The sequence below is a fragment of the Zootermopsis nevadensis genome, unplaced genomic scaffold (assembly GCF_977971745.1).
Source record: "Zootermopsis nevadensis isolate Lab colony 2312 unplaced genomic scaffold, Znev_1.0 Znev_ptg000061l, whole genome shotgun sequence".
Lineage (NCBI taxonomy): Eukaryota > Metazoa > Arthropoda > Insecta > Blattodea > Termopsidae > Zootermopsis > Zootermopsis nevadensis.
The window spans coordinates 3,971,756-3,999,738 of record NW_028259192.1 but is presented as its reverse complement, the minus strand read 5'-3'; the positions used below and the strand labels follow the sequence as shown (position 1 = coordinate 3,999,738).

General features: G+C 39.0%; 2 protein-coding genes across 3 annotated transcripts in view; one reads left to right on the top strand and one right to left on the bottom strand.

Annotated features, from left to right (window-relative positions):
* The window catches only part of PsGEF (Protostome-specific GEF), a 194,187-nt gene that overhangs the window by 98,869 nt on the left and 67,335 nt on the right, over positions 1–27,983 (bottom strand). Inside the window, exons 1-3 of one of the 2 annotated variants that reach the window (XM_087340637.1) lie at positions 26,161–26,298; positions 1,580–1,809; positions 744–935 (exon numbers count right to left, since the gene is read on the bottom strand). In XM_087340637.1, the coding sequence (XP_087196763.1) occupies positions 744–935; positions 1,580–1,797 (410 nt within the window). In that variant the 5' untranslated portion in view covers positions 1,798–1,809; positions 26,161–26,298. Of the gene's footprint in view, positions 1–743; positions 936–1,579; positions 1,810–26,160; positions 26,299–27,983 lie in introns of those variants that run through there. The other variant, XM_087340636.1, reaches the window with a different exon arrangement.
* The window catches only part of LOC110838375 (lipase 1), a 113,060-nt gene that overhangs the window by 49,538 nt on the left and 35,539 nt on the right, over positions 1–27,983 (top strand). The gene's annotated exons all lie outside the window — the stretch shown is intronic.

Genomic DNA, 27,983 nt, shown 5'->3' with positions numbered 1-27,983 from the left:
TTAAATGAAATTAAATTAAAAAGATTTCTGTCTTCTGGGTTGTTGCGCCGTGTAGTCTGGTCGATGTTAACCAACGTTTCAGAGGTCATACTGCCTCCATCATCAGGGCGATGAGTATGAAGATTTCTGTCTTCTGGGTTGTTGCGCTGTGTAGTCTGGTCGATGTTAACCAACGTTTCAGAGGTCATACTGCCTCCGTCATCAGGGCGATGAGTATGAAGATTTCTGTCTTCTGGGTTCTGCACCGTGTAGTCTGGTCGATGTTAACCAACGTTTCAGAGGTCATACCGCCTCCATCATCAGGGCGATGAGTATGAAGATTTCTGTATTCTGGGTTGTTGCGCTGTGTAGTTTGGTAGATGTTTACCAACGTTTCAAAGGTCATACTGCCTCCATCATCAGGGCGAAACGTTGGTAAACATCTACCAAACTACACAGCGCAACAACCCAGAAGACAGAAATCTTCATACTCACCGCTGTGAAAACCTCAAATCTTACAAATTAAATTAACATTTACTAACAAATTTAGCGAACTTAACTCACATAACCTCTTCATGCAATAATAGACAGCTTCTTGTGCTATGAGTTTTAATGAATAGAATCGACCTTAGGGCCCCCAAGACTATTACGCCATCCAGTGACTCCCAACCACCGTCACAAATCTTTCAATAAAAACTGGCTTGTGTAAATTCTAAAGGAGTCTGTTTATAGACGCGAAAAACACGCTTATCAATGGCACCGACCTCGCAGAGCGCACTTTCCGGGCTCTACTCCTGCTTCTTTTGACCACAGGAGGCGCTGGGGAGCCCACGGGCGAAGTTTGGTAGTGGTTGCTGAGATCCCGAAGGGCCGCCGGAACTGTATCCAGACGCATGTACACGCTGTCACGTGTTCTGGGAGACAGGCTTTCATACTTCTTGTTCTGTTCACGGTCCCTGGAACAGCGCATTCGATGGCACAACGCACAAAGTTATTTGCAGCTTCGTAAGACTTTGTTAAATGCCTAGGGTTTCGTCTGCCTTCAGATGAGATGTGTTGATAATTACGAATAGTGAGTTCTAAAGAAAGTCGTGATAAGTATTTGTCTAAAAGGTTGAAAAATCAAAATATCCTGCGCTCCTGTCAAGATTCGATCCGTTAGGGAAATAACAGTCGAGTGTTTTGCCATTGAATAAAATATTTTGTATGCGTTTTAAGAGCTGAATCTTTCAGACATTTCTTTTAATCCTGAGTTGAGTTCTTCTGTCTTATAATATTAATTTAGGAATGGGGAATGTAAGAAAATAAGAATTTCCGTTTGAACTCCGGCTAGTAATCTTAAAAATAACAAAATTATAAATACATTTGCACTTTAATGTGTGTACGGTTTGTAAAAATTTCGCGATTATTTTAATATTCGCTATGTATAATAAATATAGTAACATGACTGACAAAGTAAACCTACGAGGAAGTCGGAAAATTCCCTTCCCTCACAAGTTATCGATTTTGGATGAGTCTCAGAAAATCGAGACGGTCAAAATTTTGTTTCTGACAGTTGCACTGTCCAAAGACGATAAGTTGGCCAAGAACTGCTACGTACCGATTCTCCTTGTCAAAACTCTTGCTGCGTTCTCGGCTGTCACCTTGCTGTGGTTCCAACCCAGGAGCGGAAGGCGTTCGGTTTCTCCTCCTGGACAGATGGAATTTGGCTGCAGCTCGCCTGATGCTGTAGCATGGACCGCCACCGGCCCCCGTTCCTCCAGATGGTGAACGCTTAACTCCTGCGGCCTTCTTGTGTCCCACTGTCCACTTCAACATGAGACTCAGCACCTGCGAAAGCACACTAACTGTTCAGTTTACTTAACACCGCTGATGTCAATGCGCGTGACTGGGCACTATCCAGAGACACTTCAGGCCCTTTTTACCTACTTCCTGAATAGCCATATAAGATGGTACCCTCCTGTCTCTTCTGTCTCTAAAACAGAAATTTCCAAAGAGGTTTTCAACTTAAAATTCTTCTCAGAGGCCTATCTCTCCTTAATCTTAAACACATGTCCAGACACTACAGCCTTATAAAAGCACTAAAACTTTAGAAAAGAAAAATGATTTTATGAAACTAATCAGAAAACGAGTTTGTTGATTCTTCCAAAGAATTATAGGAATAGATTATACAATTTACACGTAAAGGTAATTCTAAAGCGAAGTTCTACATTACAGGAAATCTGAAATGCAGTCTATACAGTAGACATCACACTTCTTTATAATTTCTCGACTTAAAACCATTCATCCTGGAACTAGAGAATTATGAAAATAGCACATAAAACACCTTACTAAAATATAAATCAGTCAAGGGAGACTGAGCCGACATAGTATGAAGTTAATATCTTTTTAATTTTAGTGACCCTAATAAAAATTAAAACGCTTTACATTAGATGGAGTTCTTACTCGAGTGGAACACTTGTACAGACCGAAATACTACAGCACGTTACCAAATGTTTCACACGAAATGATGCAGACGAATCCTAGATACATGCAAAACAAAATATGGGACTAACATTCTTAACGCTAAAAGCAAGGCACAGCTTTTAAAAAAAATGAAGTATGTCCACAAATATGGCCGTCGTCTGAGCTGTCACGACGAGGTTTCAGAAGAATTAAGACGTAAACATGTCAGCTGTATTATGTGAAAGAAAATATGGATGAGTCTCTGTTTTATTAACTTGGTATTACGTTAATAATTTACTTCGATCAATGTTAGACGAATTTAACAATAAAAAATTCGTTAATTCTTTGGTTACCGAAAGTAAGTCTCTACGAGTGCGCAGTAATACAGATTCAGATAAAATAGGAAAATAATCGTGAATGTTTATGAGCCGGGATAGCTCAGTCAGTATAGTGACTAGCTACGGGCTGGACGACCGGGGTTCCATCCCCGACGGGGACAGAGGATTTTTCCTCTAGCCTCTGCGTCCAGACCGGCTCTGGGGCCCACCCAGCCTCCTCTACAATGGGTACCGGGATCATTTCCCGGGGGTAAAGCCGGCCGGGGCGTGATGCTGACCAGTCACCCCCATCTAGTGCCGAGGTCAAGGAAGAGAGGAGCTATACCTCCACTCCCCCCAAGCGCCTACATGGCGTATAGTGGGACAAACTTTACTTTTTTAATCGTGAATGTTTAATTCGATGAAATATAACGGTCATGAGGTATTTAAATGTACTATCACAACATACGAGAATCATGAGAACGGTGACAGGTAATCTAGCCTCGATTCGACGTACGTACCTCCCGGAAACGGTCCGGAGTTTTCTCCAATACAGGAACCTGCTCTGTGACGTAAAATGCACTTTAGTGAGATTTGTAAGTGGCGTTTGCTTCTAAAACTTGCTGTACTCCATGATCCAACCGGAATGATATCTCTGCAGTCAGCACTTTCCATCCATGCGTTACGTCCGCCCTGTTCAGACTTACGAAGTACAGGTGAGTTCCAGACAGACGCTGCCAGCTCCAGGTGCATTATCTGGGCACTCAGTCACGCAGATTAAGTCCCCATTAATAAACTAACACAGGGGTATACTGTATTTTTACCGCCTTTAAACAAAGTTTTGTAGAACAAACAAAACTACGATTTGATTACGAATGGTGAGAGGAAGAGGATTTGAAAACTCATACCCTGGCATTTGCCCGAGAATTTATATGATCATATCAAAGAAGCTGACGTGGGCGACGCATGTAGAACTCTTGGCGAACATAACAAATGCGAACAATTTTTTTTTGCTGGAAAGCCTGAATGGAAGAGGTCATGGAAGACCTAGGTATGATATGGAGTGGTTGCATTAATGTGACCTCAGGTCAATTTGCGCTTTCAATCATTCATCTGGCTTAAGGTAAGGACCAGTGGCAGGGTCTGGTGAACATGGTAATAAACCTTCTGATTCCTACGATGAATTTCTTCACTATGTGAACGTTCTATTAGAAACAGAAGAACAACTCTACTCCACTGAGTTATTGGTCTAGGCAACACGGAGTTTTCCTCCGGGGGCTTCCCCGGTTTCTCCGTGGCATCCCAACAATTACTCCATTCACACACAGAAGAAGGCAATGGCAAACCACTTCTGGATCATCTGCAAAGAACGTATATGAACAGGTCCCAGTCCGAGAAAAGGATGGAAGGATCCTGTTCATATGGACCTGTCGTCAGACAGAACACTAAATAATAATAAGATGAGGTGGTCTAGCGGTTAGAACGCTGGCCTTGTAATCCTGGGGTCTCGGGTTCGATTCCCGGCGGTGCCCGAATTTATAACTTGTGTTGGGCAAGGCCGTGGTCTAGGCAACACGGAGTTTTCCTCCGGGGGCTTCCCCGGTTTCTCCGTGGCATCCCAACAATTACTCCATTCACACACAGAAGAAGGCAATGGCAAACCACTTCTGGATCATCTGCAAAGAACGTATATGAATAGGTCCCAGTCCGAGAAAAGGATGGAAGGATCCTCTTCATATGGACCTGTCGTCAGACAGAACACTAAATAATAATAAGATGAGGTGGTCTAGCGGTTAGAACGCTGGCCTTGTAATCCTGGGGTCTCGGGTTCGATTCCCGGCGGTGCCCGAATTTATAACTTGTGTTGGGCAAGGCCGTGGTCTAGGCAACACGGAGTTTTCCTCCGGGGGCTTCCCCGGTTTCTCCGTGGCATCCCAACAATTACTCCATTCACACACAGAAGAAGGCAATGGCAAACCACTTCTGGATCATCTGCAAAGAACGTATATGAACAGGTCCCAGTCCGAGAAAAGGATGGAAGGATCCTCTTCATATGGACCTGTCGTCAGACAGAACACTAAATAATAATAAGATGAGGTGGTCTAGCGGTTAGAACGCTGGCCTTGTAATCCTGGGGGTCTCGGGTTCGATTCCCGGCGGTGCCCGAATTTATAACTTGTGTTGGGCAAGGCCGTGGTCTAGGCAACACGGAGTTTTCCTCCGTGGCATCCCAACAATTACTCCATTCACACACAGAAGAAGGCAATGGCAAACCACTCCTGGATCATCTGCCAAGAACGTATATGAACAGGCCCCAGTCCGAGAAAAGGATGGAAGGATCCTGTTCATATGGACCTGTCGTCACACAGAACACTAAATAATAAATAAATCACAAACAAGGAAACCCGATATTGTTGGTCATACATCTGACATTCAAGCCGGTTTCATTACTGATACGAAGACCTGGTCGGTAGTAAAACCAAGTACAGCAATTCCTCGCCAATCTTCACTACCACGGCCCGGAAAAATACCGCGACTGGCAATAGATAATTTGGGATTTTGTCAAGCGCGACCGATTTTAACATTTAAAGTTAATACGAAATTGTGCGCAAAACATAACCGTGGATACGTAAGAAAAGTTACTTCAATTTAGCGATTGACAAAACCGCATTTGACTATATTAATACAAACAAAAAATTACTCAGGAATACAGTCGTCTGACGTAGAGAGTGCTTAAGGTATTTGGTAGTGGTACAGGGGCCGCTTATAACGACGTTGTATCACCTCGACTAGTGTCTCAACCTTTCTTTTGAGGCGAACCCATTTCTTGGGACCCTCTTTGGTCAAAAGAACTTATGCGCACGCCGCCTCAGCTGGCATTTCGAGGAGGGGGGGGGGGGGTTGGAAAAAAGACGAAACCAGTCAGCACCGCGTGTGCCTCCCTGCCTCCTCAGAAGACAACCTGAGTTACTCACCGGTTAATAACCGCTGATCTAGACTGCAGATGAATCAGCGTCGTTAGACAATGAGATTCCAGAGAGATAAAGCTTTTCCCAATGATGTGTGAGAATGCTGAATTGAAAGCAGAGAGGGCTCTGACGGAACTCGATTTAGGGATAGCAACTCAGAATATACTTTCTTCATTAAAATTCGCACAAGTTATGACCTGGCAGGATTTAAGACGTTCTGCCTCTAAATTGAACATGCCCTAAAGGGCATGACGAGAGGAAAGGGTCTTGTGAACTTTGTAGGATTTGAAATTTTCAAGGCGGTGAGTCTAAAGATGGCTGTCTTCTAACAGACTACACGGCCGTTTTTAGTTGTGAACTTTAATATCCCATCCAGTGCCTTGAGGAAGAGAGGAACACCAAGAAAGGCTAAACTTTATGACATCCGGTTTTACTTAAAGCAAATCTAGGTAGCACCGGGATAAGCAATTTTTGATCTAAAAATATGAAGATTAAAGAAATGAACTACAAACAGACGAAAATATATAGTTTTGTACATGTGTGAAATAGAATTTATAACACATTTTTGGAACAAAATATTGAGTAAGAAGACCCTAAGATGAGACAAAAATAATAGAGATTACATAACGATAATCATCATTTCTTCTCTTCATCAAATATTATCAGATAAATATAATAAAAGATTACGAGACTGTGGAACATGCACCAGTCACGAATACGCTTAGAAAATTTACAAAATCTGCAGAAAAGATACCAATTCATAACGCGATTGGTAGCTGGAAGGATAATATTAAAAATTATCTTAAATATAACGCAAAGAGTGTGGTTCAGAATAAGAACTAGTGGTGACGTAGTTAACATAGTAATGCAACATCGATTTATGTAAAAACATAATTTTGACCAAACAAGGAACAATGCGTGATGATCTGTTCAACGAAACGATTATCTAATGAGATGAACGGAAGAGTGGCCTTTATCACCAATTCTGTTTAATTCGAAACTAACAAAGACATGTGACAATGGCAAAAATCTTTTACATTTCAGTTCTACGTTCATTCACTCCCACATTTGATAAGTTTAGTTCCTCATAAGACTGGGTCCAGCTTCGGGCCTTTGTGGCCCACATCCTAACATAACCGTCTGTTACAACGTCATCATCTTGCCATATAAATTTTATTCCTATAACTACAAAGTTACCCTTCTCTTCCATATTACCTTTTGTATATTACTAGCTTTAGAGAAATATTCTATTATATTGCTTAATTCTATAACATTAGCATAATTGTTCCCTCTACTTCCGGATCACGAAATATTATATTTAATACAATCAACAAGATATTCTCTTCCGCTCTACATTTCCCCCTCTCACAAACCTTGAACAATTCAAAACCACTTCTCTCTTTGTTGTATAAGCTTCCGTAACTCACAAATGTCATATTTCAATAGAATACCGATGACATCTCATCAATTATATCTGCAGAAAGATTATAATATTCTATATTAACTCATCTTACCTTAAATGTGCACATCCTGTCTCGCGTTATTCTTTAAATTAAGCTAAATATATATCACAATCATGTTTTATTTATGTAGGATTTGAAGATTTCAAGGCGGTGATTCTGAGATATCTGTCTTCTGAGTTGTTGTGCCGTGCAGTCTGGCAGCAAGGACCTCTGAAACGTCGATAAAATTCTATCAGACTACACGGCGCAACAACTCAGAAGTCAGCCATCTTCATTTCTTATTAATTCTTCACTCAATTCCTTTAGAATTCTATTTTACCATTTGGTGAAATCGTAGCATTATACTCTGCGACTCCCCAAACAATACTTTTAGTTGCTGTTTGTGTAATCGTGTTACAAAATATCGAAGACAATCTTCGAAGCGCTGTAATATACACCCTCAGCAGTGTCTGGGGCTCAACTCTGCGACCATATAGGCTGTTGAAATGCGGAAGACTTCGGCTGGATCGTATTCCTGGCAGTCACAAAACTGAGTCACTCCGCTGGATATTTTTTATTTGTAGTGTTCTGTCTGACGACAGGTCCATATATTATGAACAGGATCCTTCCAACCTCTTCAGGTTGTCAGGGACCTGCTCATACATATATACATTCTTGGCAGAGATGATCAGAAGTGGTTTGCCATTGCCTTCTTCTGTGTGTGAGTGGAGTAATTGTTGGGATGCCACGGAGAAACCGGGGAAGCCCCCGGAGGAAAACTCCGTGATGCCTAGACCACGGCCTTGCCCAACACAAGTTATAAATTTGAGCACCACCGGGAATTGAACCCGGGACCCCAGGATTACAAGGCCAGCGTTCTAACCGCTAGACCACTGTCTTCCAAAGAAAATACTAAATAAGATATAAAATTGTGATAAACGATCAGACCTCGTTAAAAGTAGTCTCACCACTCGAAATGAGCTAAAAATATTCAGTATGGGGGGTGGGTGGAGATTTTCGGATGTTTGTCTTCAGGACATTTAGCTTTCATTTCCCGTCTTTCTTTGTCTCGCGGATTCCTTCTTAGTCCTTGTTAACTTCTATTTTCAATCATCTATTGCTTTTTCACAGCCCCTTCAACTTTCTTCCCCGTCTCTTCAGTGTCTCTCGTATTTCCTTCGTTCTGTTTCTTCTTACACCAATAAACACGAGTACGCCCGAGTCCTGACAAGGACACGAAGCTGCTCCAGTGCCCTAAGCTGGAGGTTTTGAACCCCTGTATGCCATCAATACGTTGCTATTATTCACAAGTAACAAGGGGACTTTTACGCTGTGGAGCCTTTCATCTGTTTAATAATACAAAAAATTAGCATAAGAGTGATCCTGGCGCTGATATGCCAGCAGGTGTAACAGGTGCAAATATTCGTTATCCAAACCAAAATGTGGGTCGCAACGGTCAACATGAATTATACATAGCCCCCTGGAAACTTGTGATTTACTAGAACACTTCTATTATTAAAAAAAAAAATCTGCGAGTGTTAAAGAGTTCAGTAGCAATATTAACGCCAAAGTTTATTCTGTTTAACTTTGTAGCTTTTAATGGTTCGATCGTCAGAGTTTTGAGAAAGCAAGCAAGTGTGTTTACGGTCGACAACTCCTCCCCTCAAAAATCGTTATACAGAGCGGTGTTACAAGTCACAGGTCCTGCTGAGATGAACTTGACTGACAAATAGTTCAATATGCCTTAGTGCACAAATGTGTTTTGTGTTAGTAATAATTAGATTTCTATACTTACACTGATACTGTACATTTTCAAGGCCACGTGGGACATTTCAAAACGCAGATGAACACCAATGTTCAGAGACTGCGAACCTAGCGTGAGAAGTCTATGGTAATTTGGATATTGATGTAGAAGTTTTATTGAAAATAAATACATAGCAGCTCTGTGCCTAAGCACTGTGTCATGAAGTTGTTTTGGGATCGTTGATAGAGCTTTACGTATCATAGATCACGACACTTTATGGTTAGTGAACAGCTACACACTTGGGTGAACCTATCCCCAGAGAAATGGAGACCGTACTGTCAATGTGTTAGTAGCTGCGAATATACAAACAGCTACAAATACTATGAACCTAGCTACTTTATTTATTCTCAAGAAGAAGAAGAAGAAGAATAAATCTGCACAACAACTCAGGCAGAATCAGACCAAGAAACATTCCGTTCCTGGTAGAATGCGACGAAGGACAAGTTTGCAGTCCGACTATTTTAAGAAGGATATGAAAAGACGAAAGTTTGATTCAATATTTCAATCCAAAGTCACTAACACCAACTCCAGAAGAATATGATATATGGAAGTTTTTTTGTTGTAAACTGCAAACGGGCTGTAATTTGTCAACCTGAAACATTCAATTTAACTTTTTCAATAAAAGTAAATCCATCGGTCTATGTGCAAGTATTATTTAAACAAACAAGTAAAATTGTATGTCAGAAGACAATTAAAATTGCTGTATTTTCATAAAATCTTCAGCTTACTTTTATAAACAAGCCCAGTTCCTCTCGTTACGATCTCCTTCTGTATATTATTTAAATCTTGTCCGTCTAATCACAATAAATTCTTGTTAAATATTAAAATAATTAACATTTAAAATATTTAAAATATTAAATGATGTTCTTTATCGAAATATTCGATTTACATTAGACCATCATTATTCACAAAAAAATGAACATCATTTAATATTTTAAATATTTTAAATGTTAATTATTGTAATATTTTAATATTTAATAAGAATTTATTGTGATTAGACGGACAAGATTTAAATAATATATATTTATTATATAACAATATGACGCAACTTTACCATCTCCTTCTGTATTCTCAAACGTATCTCGACAATATAACAGCTTTTTGTTTGATGATAAAGTTCACGGATTAAATTACCATAAAGTTTATGAGGCAACATAAATTGTTTATCTGCAAAAATCTGAGGAACACATTTACTACCAGAGTTAATAGGTGAATGCAATTTGTTACACTCTTCATTTAGTAGATTCTGAAAAAGCTCCCACTAATGAAATTCCATTGCCTTATTTATTACAACCCCATGGAGCAAAACCCTTCATGACAAGTTCCCCACTTTTTATGAAACCCAAAAGCTCTTACCCCAGTAAGAAGGAAACAGGAGGTTGGGTGGACTCCAGAGCTGGTCTGGACAACCGTAGAATAAGTTTAAATAACATAAAGAACCTTCTACTGGAAGTATAAGAAATAATCGAGGCTGAATCCAAAACTTGGTAGAGACAGCAACAGCTAATGAAATGTCCTCTCAGAGGCTTCATCCGGTTATGGCAAACGGGCTGTCCCAGAGAGTCCCCTATTAAAATATTCCACACAAACTGCTGAGGGAGTCGTTTCTGTGGCTGTGCAGGGGGAATGTTTACTATCAAGTGGACTAGAGGACTGCTATTGGTGGGAAGTGTGACACGTCAGAGTTTTACTCTACTACACAGACTGAAAACATCAAGCCGTTAAGAGTAGCGTGTAGTGAGTGCACCTCTAATGTGTTCTGTGGGTGTTCCGATAATATTCTATATTAAATCGCTGTGCCTCTGTGAGGTAATCTTAAAGCTGTACCCATTAGAACACATGAAAGCCTGTCGTCTGTTGTTCGTTCAGTGGTTGTGGAACGAATGCTTGTAGGATCGGACGTCACTCAACGCGAAATCTTGCGCATGCGCGTATATCGAATTCCTAGCACGGATTTTCTCCTGGTCTGTGGACTGTACACCTCTAATGTGTTCTGTGGGTGTTGCGATAATATTCTAGATTAAATCGCTGTGCCTCTGTGAGGTAATCTTAAAGCTGGACCCATTAGAACACATGAAAGCCTGTCGTCTGTTGTTCGTTCAGTGGTTGTGGAACGAATGCTTTTAGGATGGGTCGTCACTCAACGCGAAATCTTGCGCATGCGCGTATATCGAATTCCTAGCACGGATTTTCTCCTGGTCTGTGGACTATACACCTCTAATGTGTTCTGTGGGTGTTGCGATAATATTCTAGATTAAATCGCTGTGCCTCTGTGAGGTAATCTTAAAGCTGGACCCATTAGAACACATGAAAGCCTGTCGTCTGTTGTTCGTTCAGTGGTTGTGGAACGAATGCTTTTAGGATGGGTCGTCACTCACCGCGAAATCTTACGCATGCGCGTATATCGAATCCCTAGCAGGGCTTTTCTCCTGGTCTGTGGACTGTATTATTTATTACACAAGGAAACTCGCTGTGTTACTCCATCTCAGCCAGTTACCTCAGGAGAAATTTGTTGTTTCAAAACCCCCCCAAACCAGCCCCAAGACAGTATAGCCAACATTACTACTTTATATTCACTGCATTCACATATTTCTTACCGTTACTGTTCTAACACGAAATATAGATTTTTTGATCTTTAAAAATAGTATGAGGTTCTGTCCTCACCATTATTAAGGACACAACCTTCCTAATTTTCTTCGTCGTCATCATCATTGTATTCAGGATGAAGCTAAGAGCAGATTAACTCAAGTAATTCTTTCTAGCCTTCAGTTCAGAATGTGTTGTCTTCTGTTTGCAATCTGTGAACGTAAAGATTGCATTATACGAAACTACGATTTCACCCGTTGTTTTTTCATGAGCGTAAGACTTGATCTCTCACCTAAAGTGTAGAACGTAGGTTAAAGGTCTTTGAGGACAAGTGTTAAGATAAATACTTTGATCCAAGAGACAGGAAGTAACAGTAAGTTGGAGTAAACTGCATATAATTTCTGTTCTTCACAAAATATAATTAGGTTGACCAAATCAAGGAAAAGAAATGTTAAATGGTACTCTTGTATGTAGACTGAATTGATCTAGCCCTGGATAGGGATCAGCTGTGGGCTCTTGTGAACACTATGATGATTTTTATGGTTCTATATAATTCGATAATTTCTTGACAAGCTAAAAAGCTTTCGGCCTAGAAAGATTCGACACCTTCAAGCTGCTTGCTTCAGTCTGACATCCTTCCTGTTTATGCAGAAGGTGTATTACAGGTGCGAGATACAAGGGGCGTCAGGTGCATATCGGCTCTGCATTCTATTGTAGTAATGGTAAGAGAAGGAAGTTCAAGACATTTGTGTAATGCTGCTCCACGGGTTGTTTAATATATTTTAGACTGTACCCCTATGATAAGTTTGAAATGGAAACAGCACGTGACGTACGAATTAAATTTTAGTTTAACTGATCTGTGAATTTGAAAGTACTTGTAATATCTCAGATTCTCACTTCAGCACTGAAGATAGAGATAATATATTCCTATGAAACATTCGTATTTATCTACAAGCACACATGGCGATACAACCTAAAAGACCAACTTCATATTAGAAAGTACGTATTTCCCCTGTAGATTTGAGTAGAAAGATTGTAACATGTTTGCCAGAAATATGAATATCAATTTCTTTGTAGTTCTCAATTAGAAGGGCATATCATTTGGTTATCGTGAAGATGCAAACTGACATATCCTATACACATCTTGTTTAATTTGCGGTCCAGCTCAGAAAACTGCTAACCGAATGAGTTCTTAACTTACGAATCCATTATTTTTTGAATCCAGGTCAAAACAGAGAGTTCCGGTTGATTTTTATTCTTTCAGGAATCAAAAATTCACTCCTGTCCGAGTTAATGTAGCTTTACTCTGACAACCCCAAATCTCTGTACTAGTTCCCGAGAAAGACAGCACATGTCAATAAGCATGACTATTACTTCGGAAGAGTATTTACTTCAAATCATGACTCATGCTCAAAATAGGCCACGATCTCTTTCCTTTCATAACTTCTAATTCATAACGAGTAATTCCTCTATATGGGCTAATCACTCGTTCAAGGAGTCCTACCAAATGTCTAAATAGATCAAGGAACCTCCGAAACGAGAACCCTATTCTCACATAGGAGCGAAAAGGGGAGAGAGAGAGAAAGAGAATTTTTCTGTAGTATATAATAATCCGTGACGTAACAGCTCCAGAGAGCCAGAGCCGACTAGCTTGACCGCTGGCCTCACGTTCACATGCCTAAGCAGAGGTGAACGATCATCCAACCAGATATAGGGTGACGTGTGGTCAGCACGACGAACCCCCAGCCATTGCTAGTTTTCATGACTGGATTACGCTACTCATTGTAGCTCCCCAATTTACTCACGATGCTGGGTTGGCACCGGTCCCTTACACTGGTCGAAAGCTCATGAGAAAATTTCTTTTCCCGAGACTCGAACCAGCGCGCATTTCGTATCGCCGGTCCGAAGCATGATGCCTCAGACCCCGCAGCTACGGCGCAGGACTTCTGTATATACGGCGTTCTTAAGATAGTAGATTAACCATATAAAGTCACACCGATTTGTACATGCAAAATCAGCAAAATGTTTGGGCGGATTTCCCTTTGAGGGGCTGTACTTTCTGAGAACAAGGACTACGTTCATATTACGAGATGACAAATTAATCGAAGACCAGGAACACCGAAACAAAATAATACCAAATATGTGAAGTATCGAATGATGTAATCGATGACGACAGTCTATCAGCATTCTTTCATAATTGACATATTTAAAATCGTCAATTAAGTTGTCTTGCAGATGACGCTGATTTAGCTGGTGCAAGTGTAAAAATTAAGTGAACGCACACGCGGTCTACGGGTTGAAACAAAGTATTCGGCTTGCAAGAAACTCATGCAAACCGGATATCCGCCGGATATGTAACTTTTTAGTCGTGTTAAAGCGACATACATGGGTCTATACTGGCAGCTGCATCTCGGTTATTACTCCTGCTGGCTACTTCAGGTAGTTTCGCGCTTTGTTTCAGCTTGAGCAACTAATCAAGCGGCGAGGACGTACAACAGCCAGAGGTTCGTAACTTTACAAAATCATTTTATTTATAATCCTGGATTTATGAAACAGATATTCATGCAATCTTATATAATAACTACAACAGCTTTAGTAAGACGTTCTACAGAACTGACAAAACTACCTTCACTGCATACTTGTTATTGCAAATAATTTATTTAAAAAGTCACAGACACTTTAAGAAACCAGACAGATAATGACCGGACCCGCAAGAGACCATCACTCAGATATTATCTTAAGCAAACCCCCATCTTTTAGTTACATTTCAAAATATACTTCTGTATATATCTAGTAACCGCCACGGTGGTCTAGCGGTTAGAACGCTGGCCTTGTAATCATGGGGTCTCGGGTTCGATTCCCGGCGGTGCCCGAATTTATAACTTGTGTTGGGCAAGGCCGTGGTCTAGGCAACACGGAATTTTCCTCCGGGGGCTTCCCCGGTTTCTCCGTGGCATCCCAACAATTACTCCATTCACACACAGAAGAAGGCAATGGCAAACCACTTCTGAATCATCTGCCAAGAACGTATATGAACAGGTCCCAGTCCGAGAAAAGGATGGAAGGATCCTGTTCATATGGACCTGTCTCAGACAGAACACTAAATAAATAAATAAAATAAAATATATCTAGTATTCCACGTGGTCTTACAGGTATACATAGTTTCCGATTAAAACTGTATATTTATGTTCTTCCGCGTTTACACGAATATATTATGAAGCATTCTTATTTTACCCTTAGTTCGTTGTTTCTCCAGCCTTAGGTCCAAATATTTTCCCTATCACTTTCTTTTCAAGCATTCACAATGTTTAGTTAGATACAAATTAGTTTCCGCACGACCATCTAACCCAGGATACAACATACCAGTAAGTGATTACAATAAAGACAACCGGGATTTGTTTCCCGGATGGATAATTTCATGCTCTGTGGCTCACCCAGCATTCGCTGGGCATCCTCTTATAGAAGCAAAGCTGTCGGACCGTTTAGCTTACCCTCGCGGTATCTAGTGAACAGAAGACGGGATGGGATGACATCAGCCTGGGCGTTGGCATTTGACATCCTTGTGTCTGCCAAAAACTGAACCAGCAGGTAACGTATTATGGATATTCAAAGAAAATGAATGTGAGGGATGTTTTTTTTAACAGTAAAACATTTTAAAGATCCACATGAACGATCCTCTGTTTAAAAACTAGTTTACGTATTAGGTCTAACACCTAAAATAATATTTGGGCCTTTGATATCGAAACCAACACGAAAATTAATATATTAAATTCTTCCACGAATAATATTTATTTTGATAAATAGATGGGAATTAGATTGGTAGAACATATGGCACGAATGTGAGATATAAATGCATTCATAATTTTGCTTGGCAAATCTTAATATAAGTTGTCACTTGGGATATCTAGAACTGGTGGGAAAATAATATTAAAATATATATTAATAAACAGGGCGTAAGTTTATGTCAAATTCAAGAGGTTCAGGGTAGAATTCAATGTGGGATTGTACGAGGACACCTTCAGAGTCCTTACGAGGCAGAAAGCTTTCAACATCACCGACTTCTTCGTACTGTTAAGTTAGCTAGTGAGTTCTTAAAATCTTGCGCCCTTGGACAGAGTATTTATGCATTAACATTAATAATGTTCATAAGCAGCTGCAGAAGTTGGTCATGACACGTTCTTGAATCCGTTCGGGGCATAAAGCTGGCACGGCAGTTCTTTGTGTAACCAGAGTGATGCAAAGCAACTTCTTGCGCGTCTCTTAGCAACGTTCAGGGCAATCATTCAGTACATGAGTGACACATGCTTCATTTCGCAAGTTGCACTGGACAGTCAGGTAGGCTACTACTCAAATTTTAGACAACTTACTAACTTCATAAAACAGAGGTTTCGATGTAAATTCATAATCATTCAGCTTGTCAAGAAATGCCCTGCCTTTTATGGAACCCAGGGTTCATTACCGCCGCTGAAGGTCCCTATCGAGAGCCATAAAAATCCAGTAAGCATCTTCCTACAATATTTCTTTACGATCAATTTTAATATTATCCTTACATTTACACTTAGATCTTCTTTCCTTCAGACTAAGTTTACACTGCAATCCGTGGGTTCATCTGCTAACAGAGGAACTTAGTCAATATAGATCATTTTAGTTTTATTGTTAGTGTCAAGAGTGGGATTTCGTGTCCAGTACAGAGGGCCAGAATAAGTGGAGTTTAACCTCTGCTTTCCATATTTTAATTTTACCCAAATCCCTCGACTTTTTAGAAAAATGTTGCTTCAGAACATTCCTGGTATTACTTGTTTATATTTCTATAAGATTTATTTCTCATTGCCCTGATGCTGAAGGCAGCAAGGACCTTTGAAACACTGACAAACTTTTACCAGACAACACAGAAGCCAGCCATTTTCGTATTTCAATATTGTTAGAATGTAAAGTTACTCAAGGCTGGATGTAAACACTTCCTAAAGTTCTTTCCAGTGTTTGAGAGAGGAAATGAAGCAGATTTAAAAGTGACAGTGGGGCAGGCAAAATGTAAGAAAATATCCCTTAAGATAAAAATAGTCAAGTGCTTTAAACCTAACGGATACTTATACAAAAATAACGAACAAATATGAAAGCGTATTTTTCTTACCGTCAATAAATACAATGCGATTTTTTTTGTACTTTACAATGCTATAAATTTCTATTTAATGCGGACAGAACAAAATTTGTTGGAAGGACCATGTTATTTCTTTTAACCACAGCTTCTGATATTATCATTTTCCTTAGTTTGTGGCCTTGCTTAAGAGTTTCTGTCGAATACAAAGCAAATATCGAAGAGGGTGACTGTGCCTAAATAGCGACTTCACTGCCACACATTAATTTGTATATAGTTTTATTGTCTTCAGTAAGTTCGTACAAACAATTAATATTTGAAAATAAGATTCATGTTTTCACAACTGACAGTAACATTGTTAGCATGCGTGTAACTTCGTGGACGGAAGTTTTGAAATACAGCAAAGTGAGAATGAAAGTTTGTTTCCAGATCCTTATAAGCCTTCAAGTCTTATTCCGTAGGCCCACGAAGAACTTGCTGTACTTATAGGCCTACCTCTTACGAGCTCAAAGCGTCGGTCTTTCTAACAGGTTTTTCCACTAAAATACACAAATTTCAGGTTTCATTTTTGTGAATATGTCCAAACCATGATAATTTTATATTTAATGTATATAAATCACTCATTTTGCAGATATATCAGCTTGGATTTAAAACGAGAAGCTGAGAATAGGGAAAACTGGGGAACTCTTTTTGGACAGAATAATGGACCTGTCGTCAGACAGAACACTAAATAAATAATAATCATTTTTTATACTTTTTGCTAATTCCTACTATTACTAAGCGTTTTCCTTCATTATTTATTTTTAAAAGTTTTAATGTCTGTCTTATTACTTTACAATCCCTTATATAATTTTAGATATTGTTATAAATAAATTTAAGTTGGAACTCATATTGAAATCAACTATAAAATGAAATAATCATCAAACACCTGAAAAGTCATCGCAGAATACAGGTAGAAAGTCACTGGCCTAGTTTAATAAATTAATAATGTTACATGTCATTTTCAGTAAAGTAAAGTTTGTCCCACTGTACGCCATGTAGGCGTTTGGGGTGAGTGGAGGTATAGCTCCTCTCTTCCTTGACCTCGGCACTAGATGGGGGTGAGTGGTCAGCATCACGCCCCCCTTTCCCGGGGGTAAAGCCGGCCGGGGCGTGATGCTGACCACTCACCCCCATCTAGTGCCGAGGTCAAGGAAGAGAGGAGCTATACCTCCTCTCACCCCAAACGCCTACATGGCGTATAGTGGGACAAACTTACATGTCATTTTCATTCTGCACTTGACAGGAGAATTTGTTATCGGTTATTAGGTCACTCTTGCATTCAGTCTTCGGTCTGGCTCGTATCGCTCTCACAACCCCGACAACAAAAAGATCTCGCAGGTAAAAAAGGGGTCACGATGGTTACAAAACAGTTTGATGAGCAGCTCCTTCATTAATGTATCTATTGCTTTATATGCATGGACGTAGAGAACCGGCCGTAAAACTTTAGACGACTCCATCTTTGTAAAGGAAAACAGTCGAGACTTAAGGTCTCCCTACTGGAGGTGTCTTGCACATGCATATTCTTGTTACTTAATGGACTGAAGTTGTGAACTAACAATTATCCCTTAGGATTACTTACATTTAAAGTAATTTTAAGCAGATCTCTCTGACCGCATTGCACAAATCGCATGTGGAGTGGTTCTTTACGAAAACTGCAAAAGCTGTTTCAATTCCCGGTGAGCGCATGGATGGTATGCAAGTCTGAATTTTACAATGATGTGTTTCACTGTGAAGGTGATGTCCTTGATATGGAACCCTGCCCAAAAAGTCCTAGGAAATATCCGAATAATTCCAAATCTCAAAATTAATTACGAAGGTGAAAAAATATAACGGTGACGGTCACAGGTTCATGGAGTAACGAGGAATGGCACAGACAAGTACCACACGAACAATCGTTGTATGGGACTTTAAGTTTCTTCAGCTGGGGTAAAGACCAAAGGCAGGTGGATGGCTGCTTGTTGCGTCAAGGAGGATACATATCAGGTTATAATAATGCCAGGTCTTCAGCTTTAATCTTTCTTAAGACAAAACCACATACATCAGCAGCGTGTCCCTTCAACATCGCTCGTATCTGTAAAATTCCGCCGTTCCTTTAAACAATAAAATGCCTTAAAAATAAGTATCTAGCTAGTTTGAAAAACAGACACCTAGATCCCTCATATAAAGTACAATAATAAAATAAACCCTTCAAAAGGGTTCTTTATACCAAAATTTATACTAAATGTTGTATACAATTTTTATGGCGATAAAAATGAGGATTGCGTGTCCTGGTTCATAAGCTTGTAATTTTGTAGGCACAGTAATTAACGACGAAAATAAAGTCTCCATCCTGAAGATGGATATGCAGACTTTCTAAAGGCTTAACGCAACGAATTTAATATTAAATTGTGCGAAATATGTTATAGTAATTATTAAGTTTGGTCGTTCAGAAGCGATCACATTATACATTATACTGGGGGGGGGGGGGGGAAACTGCCTCGTTAAGAAACTGAATTATTGACTACTGAAAAAAGCTCAGTTTTTGCACATGCAAAATTCCAAACTGAGTTTTCAAACTCACTAGAAATGTTGATGTACAAAGTACTGTAAATTTACTCTGATTAATACCGGGAATTATGCAGCTGTTTTCAACGAGAAAAACGAGAGATTAATTATTGTAACTATTACTACAGGCTGTCAAATAAATATTAAGGTAATTTTTCATAACTTATTGCCCATCTTTGAACTCCAGAAAGTGATCACTTGTTTGATTGTCGAGAAAATTATATTAAGAATTCAGTGAGTTTCTTCAGTTCACCTTCAAACTAAAATTATAAAATATTCCCCATAAACATTCAGGCCCATATATTGTCATATACTCGTAGATACAGAGTACCAAAAGCTCTTAAATTCGAGAGGAAACCAAACACAATATATTTGACCATAAGACAGCGAGCAGAAATTAGGCTCTAGGTTAGTAAGAGTATTAATCCTAAATCAACATTGTTAGCTACACTGTAAGGATTCATACTTTATAACAAGTAGTTACAGTTAAGTGACATGTCAGGTTAAGAGAGAATTTAATTAAGTTACTGTAACGTGTAGATATCACATAAATGCTTTCAAAAATACATGAACCGCGCTTCAAAATATATATAAGCTTTACCACGCGAACGTGAGAAATTAATTTGATAGAAAAAGCACCACGTAATGTGGTGTTGCGATTAACCGAGTTCCCATGAATTAAGATACAGGTATAGCAATGCGCATATTGAAGAACCGTCCTTTTTCTCCGTGTACGTAGCACGCATCACAAAAAAGACAAATGTTAAAGGGCAGATCCCCTCTTTTACGTTTCTTCCATTCTTGTCTTTACATAAACTCCAACCCCTGCAGCTACACTGCTCCAGTTCCGATCTTCCGGACCAGTTCAGAAATCCCTCGTCCTTTCCCTCACCCTCCCTACACACCATTCTTTCTATTCCTTCCTTGCCCTCGCTTACTTTCCTTGCAAAATTATACTTCTTTCTTTATTTCTATAACGTCGTTTTCATTATATTTTTTCATTGAATGAAACTGTGCGTACGAAGGTTGCGTATTCCTCATAGTGCAGAGGGAACGGAGACCAGGTGCAAGTTACGTGGTGCATCCAACTACCTCGACTTGTTCTCTTTATTCTAGACAGTTTGTATGGCTCGTAATCTTTTTGGCACGTTCTGCAGGCGGCTACTTCTAGATCATAAACCTAAAGTGGTTTGAAGTAACCGCACAATTAGAGAGAGACGCACGGAGACTTCAATGTCAGTACAGAACACATTCATCGAGAAATCTTTAAATGAGAAGTTACGTGCAATTCTCTTATACATGAAACTTATGGCAGGTTAAGTTGAATTAAGAAAAGAGAAAAAATTAAGTGGGCTTCTATATTATTACACTCCTTCCACAGCGAATCTAATCTTATTTTATTATAAACTCAGTGTCCTCGAAGTGAATTTACGTAGGTTATACGACACATGAATCAGTAGATTCCTATCTTCTGGGTTGTTGCGCGGTCTGTGGACATCTACCAGACTACACGGTGCAACAACCCAGAAGACAGCCATCTTTGTACCCATTACCAAGAGAACCTCAAATGCTACATGAATCAGTAAATATTTTTCAGCGTGAGAATTCGTTTTTTAATCACGAGAGTAAAATACTAGTACAAACTTTTATTTATTTATTTCTTCTAGTTAAGAACCTGTCAAATTTGACCCATGGTTCTTTCGTCATATTCAATCAAACACACAGGATTTATATATATTGCGTCCACATGATTCGATTTAATGGGTATCGTGCCAAATTTTGTTTTTTTTTTAAATTGCAAAATCAACGCTGACTTATATTACAGAACATAGATTGAGGGTTCTTGGATACGAAGTTCCGAGGACGATATTTATATATCAAACAAGGGAAGCAATTGGACAGAGAAAATTACGTAATGGACAGCTGTACGATTTGTAAATTTCTCCAAATATTATTAGGAAGAGTAAATCGAAGAGGAGGGGGATAAGAACAACATGTAAAAAAGTGATAAATAAATACAAAGTTTTGATAGGTAAGTTGGATAGGAAGAGACCATTTATACGACCTAGGTGTAGAAAGGACACTATTAAACATCCTAGAGAAATAGTTTGAGAGATTGTAAACTGCATGTAACTGGCTTCGGTCAGAACTAACAGCAACCTCGGGGTTATGTAAAATGCAGAGAATTTATTGTCTAGAAGGAAAAATAAACTTTATGAAGTTGGTAGGATTAATTAGACCAGGGGTCCTAAAAAGACAGGTGTTTGTCCTCCTATCGATCAGCTGACGACAAAAGTAGAAAAAAATTTCCGAAACGTCTTAATTTTCTTTATACAAAAGGACTTAGTAGATGAACAAAATCCATTTTTAAAACGTGAATGCCACACAAAAGTTTGTGCACGACCCATTGCGGACTCCCCAAATGCTTGCTTTAGCATTTCATAGGTTTCCGTAGCCGTTTTGGCGAGTCTTTGGCAAAATTTGATGCACACGCCATTCCGAACTCGCAGGAGGGTCGGTGTAATGCACTACCAAAACGCCCGTAACTAAGAAACAAATGCTGATTCGATTATGCCGGCTGGCACACTGATTCACTATGAATGTAGGCCGCACCCCCTAAAGGCAGAAGCTCGTACTACATCCGGTTCGCCCTCTATTGACACAGTCTTGAAACTTTCCGATCGCACCTCGTAAATAAGCACATCTCAAGGACTCTGCTCCATGGAGCTTTGGATTGCAAGCTACACAGCACATCACGACATACATTTTACCAATACAACATATTAGATCGTATCAGTGTTAACCCCAACGGATAAACATTTATAAGCGTTGTTCCACTACTCATGAAGACAGTGTCGAAAATCAAAAGTATGAATTATTGACTTTAAAATAAAATATAGGCTATTGTAGATGCGTCATATTGTGATTTATATAGTATTAAAAATATATTAAAATTAGCCGTCAATCACAATATAATATTAATAAAAGATTAAAATATCATTTTACGTTCCCTATCGAGTATTCGATTTACAAATGGAACATACACTACATGTTTCGGCTATATATAGCCATCACCGGGTGTTATGTATATAAACTTATCACTGAATTACTGATTTTTTGTCTTCATTTTTCTTATGATGTTCTTGTCCTTTATATTTGTTTCTTCATTCGTTGTAGTATCACAGGTCAACGAATGAAGAAACAAATATAAAGGACAAGAACATCATAAGAAAAATGAAGACAAAAAATCAGTAAAAAATCAGTAATTCAGTGATAAGTTTAAATACATAACACCCGATGATGGCTATATATAGCCGAAACATGTAGTGTATGTTCCATTTGTAAATCGAATACTCGATAGGGAACGTAAAATGATATTTTAATCTTTTATTAATATTATATTGTGATTGACGGCTAATTTTAATATATTTTTAATACTATAAAATATAGGCATTTTTTTAATTAGACCTGTTAGCCTCTTCCAAAATATCCAACATCCATCTTACTCAGCTGTTTAAGTAACAACACACAACAGATTAATTCAGCTACAAGAGTTCTCACAACTCATGTACTAATCTAATTTCTTTGGTTTTTCCACTCTCTCTTGTCTAACAATGTATTTACAACAGAGACGATGCATCTCAAATGTTACACCGCTTTCACACAACACATCGCTGCATGGAGCCTACTGAAATGCTGGTGACAAAGAGTCATTCAGTTAGTAAGAAGAGGGGATAAGATGCCATTAAACAGCGTGTCCCTTCAAACTTCTGAGCAAAGAACCATTACTTCCAGCAATCTGACACCTAAGAGGATATTAATTACAATGTTTATGTGGTCAATGGTATTTTTCCCAGCAATTTTCTGAAACCAGTTAATGCGCGCAGAGGTTTAGTGTTTAAGTGGTGTGAAATTTTATGCGTAGGGCTGCAGCAGGAGGTGAACTTATCAAATAGAAATTTAAACTTAAAAGGTATTAAGTTCTCCACGACAGCGTCAGTTCAGATTGTAGTCTTCAGAGATCTTGCGACGTGCAATCTTCTGGTTATAAGATTTGAGGTTTTCACAGCGGCGAGTATGAAGATTTCTGTCTTCTGGGTTGTTGCGCTGTGTAGTCTGGTCGATGTTAACCAACGTTTCAGAGGTCATGCTGCCCCCGTCATTAGGGCGATGACCTCCGAAACGTTGGTAAACATCTACCAGACTACACAGCGCAACAACCCAGAAGACAGAAATCTTCATACTCATCGCCCTGATGATGGAGGCAGTATGACCTCTGAAACGTTGGTTAACATCGACCAGACTACACAGCGCAACAACCCAGAAGACAGAAATCTTCATACTCATCGCCCTGATGATGGAGGCAGTATGACCTCTGAAACGTTGGTTAACATCGACCAGACTACACAGCGCAACAACCCAGAAGACAGAAATCTTCATACTCATCGCCCTGATGATGGAGGCAGTATGACCTCTGAAACGTTGGTTAATATCGACCAGACTACACAGCGCAACAACCCAGAAGACAGAAATCTTCAATATTCTGGTTATTTTCCAACGGTTAGAACGTCTTCATGATTGAAGTGAGGTAGGTAACCAACACACACAGGTTTTATCCGTCTCTTACACCACAACATCGGATAATCTTTTCCCTGTTTTAATAATTTTCGTAAGCGAAAACATATTTTGGACATTTTTAATTATCCCCATATGCTCATAAATTGCTGCAGCTCGTTACGAAAAAATATTTCGAAAAAATTCAAAAGATGAATTGAAACATGAAGAAAGAAGGAACATTAAATTTAGAAGGAAAAAATCTCAAAATGCAAACGACTACTAAAACAACTAGACGGAGTGTGTACTATATTAAAGCACAAATACAAATAGAATGATGCTTCAAAACAGATGAATGGTGGGTAGTATTGCAGCCTCCGAGATTTATACGAGAGTCAATTGTGACCAATTCCTTTTCGTGGTTTATCTAATGACACTAAGTCGATTCCAGGATCTGTAACACGTCGAAAATAATAAACGGCGGTCTGTGAAAATATGTGAGGCTGAAATGACGTAAGTTTCCTTCATAGAGAAAACTCGTGAGCAATCACAGGCAGGGATAGCCGTTCTCAAGGACCAGACTCAAACTACGTGCTAGCTCCTACACCACGAAGTTCGTATAAACAAACAACATACGGACGCAGAAATATCGCCTTAAGCCTGAAGGCGGAACATAACACTCATGGGGTAGATGGTAAATGCATATTATATTTTAATAGGGAAACCTGAAGTAAAGCGTACATTTAGGAAACGTAACCCAGACGTATAAACGAAAAACATTAAAATTAACAGTAAAGAAATATCGTGAGTTGTGAACCGGATTGATATAGCTTATGATAAGGTCCAGTAGTGGGTTACTGGGGACACAATTATGAAACATTAGGTTCTATAAAAGTTCTTCACTAGCTGAGCGACTATCAGCTTCTCAAGAAGGATTCCTGAACATATAATTAAAGTTCTTGCGCTTAGTATGTGTGTTTTCCAGAAACTCTATCGTCGAGCATCTTTTACCGATTTCCTGAAATTCGTGAAGCAATTCAGGTATAAACACGTGCAATAACTGACAACACCTATATAATCTAGTTATACATTACTAATGTATATATTAAATTTTGTCCGTATAATCGCAATAAATTCTTATTAAATATTAAAATATTACAATAATTAACATTTAAAATATTTAAAATATTAAATGATGTCCTTTATCGAAATATTCGATTTACATTAGACCATCATTTTTCATGTTTCACGACATGTTTCAGTTCCTAAAAGAACTATCCTCAGGTGTATATAATTATATAAAGCTTCAAAACGATAAATAATTCAAATACAATTTTCATACATTATGCTAGCTTGCATTTTTATTAGATTTTTACCAGATATCAAACGATGTTCTTTTTCAGATTTTTATTCCATTTTTAATAACACACTCGATGTTCTGTATATATACATCATGCTCAATGTGACTTTAGTGTGGGTGAACGTTTTTGTTGTGTTTATATCAGTCTGTAATGTAAATAACATAAAGGTTAAATGAATATTAGTAAAATACCATCTTATTACTAATGTATTCAATTATATTGTAATTCTGAAAAGAGAAAATGTAATTCATGTAACGAACTCAATTACATTATAAAACATATGCAGAATTTGAATTTCTACAGAGCGAATTGTGTAGGCTCGCAGGCAGCAGACAGACCCCAATGTCGTTGGAGAAACCTGTTCTGCCTCTGCCGAGTGTTTTGGAAACTAATTATACAGTGGCCCTGGCAGGTAGAGGAGGGGACGGGAAGATCCAGCAACAGCCTGAGAAATGACAAATTTACCTTTCAAATGTAACAATCATCTAGACCATAATTAGATTATATGACATCTAGTGGAGTTGTAAGAATTCATGAACAGGTGTTACAGAATCGATCACAAACATAGAATCCAATCTTCCTTAACTGTTTGAGAAATGTCCTACATATTTAGATCTATTCGTTTATTGATGCAATCCGATTGTCTGCGAAATCTGTCTCACGAATAAACACTCAGCTTTGAAAAGTTATGTGATATTCCTAACCTGTAAACGGATCTCTAAAGTGTAGTCAACATTTTCCATATACTCACGTCTAGTATTCTACATCAGCTAAATAAACATCACTGGCTTTGTAACAATAAAATAATTTGTCGTTCTCAAATATTAGAAATTTTGTCCCCACGTCCAAAGGCTGTAGTGATTTTTTCCTGCATTCCGAAGATGAGATATAAAAATACTTAGTTTTCTCTTTGATTCGTCTTCTTAATATATTTTCTGCTTGATTAAAATAGCAGTCAAATTTCAGAAATTTTCTATCCCACGTCACAAACGAGAAACAAAACAGTGCCACAGGCGACTTACAGTTTGTGCACTTGATGTTAATCCAGCAACTGCCTCAGCTCTTGGACACACTTCATAGCAGCACTCAACGTTCGAGCACTGCGCACTGCCTCGCCTTGCGTGCCAGTCTACCTGGTAATGGCTTACCTTGCCCTTCGACCGACACACCGCGAGCAGCAGAGGGGAGAGGATAGGACAAAACAGAAGGAAAAAACCGGTGTTGATGTTAGAATGAGACGGACAATCAAGTTTTGGTCCAGTGGAGAAGAGATCCCTGTCCAGAAGTTGTGTCGGACAGCCGTGAGTTCTCCCACGGAAACACAACTGGATAAACGCTCAAATTTACTCCCATTGTTTGTTTAAACCGCGCAACACTCCTATTTAAACTAGTTTAAATTAAATCGAATCCTGGAAACACAAATATAATTTTGGTTTATAACTACCTAATACTTAAAATTTCGCACGAATTTCTAAACCTGTATTTCTGATCACGGTACTGAAAGGGTTTCTTCAGCCACTCCAAAAATACTTCGATCCGAATTATAGAATGATCAATGATCATTTATTTGTTTTAATAAATTTAACCCACAAAAAATCAAAAATATAAATTTATATTTTGACTTAATTTCGTAAAAGTCACTATCCATACTTTCCTAAAACCTACAAATTACTAAACTGTTACCGAATAAAGACATATCCCTTGTGGGATGTTGCGTCGTGAAATCCAATAGACGTTCACTGACGTTTCAGAGGTTCTTACTACCTTCATTTTTTAACGTTATGAGGGCTGATGAAGGCAAAAAGCACCTCTGAAACGTCGGTGAACGTGTACTAGACTACAACCTGCAACATTACAGAACACAGTCATCTGCATATTCGCGGCAGTGAGAACCTGAAAACTCTACTGTTATCCAAATAATAATCTTATCATGTAGGCCTCGTCATTAAAATATAAATTTTCACTTTCTGACGTATTTCAAATTTTACTCTCACAATCAGGACGCATTTGGAATTTTGTAACTTATAAATGAATGCTATTGTACAGCAAAGTATCATAGTCGCCTAAGATAAGTGCGGACAGATGAAATTACGTCAGAAAACTCCGCATAAGACCAAACGTTGACTCTAAAGGTCAATATTTTAATGACTGATTGAATGTTTTTAAACTACTACGAATCAAGTGTAGGTGGATAAAAATAGAAAACTAGTTAGGATGGGTCCACTAGTCTAGTTTTAAAAATGTCCAGAGATCGATCCCAACAGTCGCCACTAAGTTGATCAGTATAACGAAAATCATCTGAGTACAGGACTAATGCTAACTCCCGAAACGTCGGTAAGGCCTATGTAAAATATACCTCAGACAATGGCCAATATCAAATTTAAAATTAGTTTTATAGTTTGTTCCACGCGCGGATTTTGTAAACACGATAATTAACCTTCTGGTTCTGGCGGAAACGATCTGGACCAATGAGCGACTTCAGCTTCTCAAAAATGATTTATTCGTCCAACCAACCACTTGCTCTTAGATGCGGGCTTATGTGGCTACATGCGGGCGGCAAACAAAACACTGTCTCCTGGCCACCGGCGAGTATTAGGCACGTTTGGAAGCATAAATTGTCCCTCTACGTAGTTCATACAACAAATTCCGTTAAAGGACAATTTACACGTTTTTGTGTACATAATATGATGGTGGACCGCCATGGTGGTCTAGCGGTTAGAACGCTGGCCTTGTAATCCTGGGGTCTCGGGTTCGATTCCCGGCGGTGCCCGAATTTATAACTTGTGTTGGGCAAGGCCGTGGTCTAGGCAACACGGAGTTTTCCTCCGTGGCATCCCAACAATTA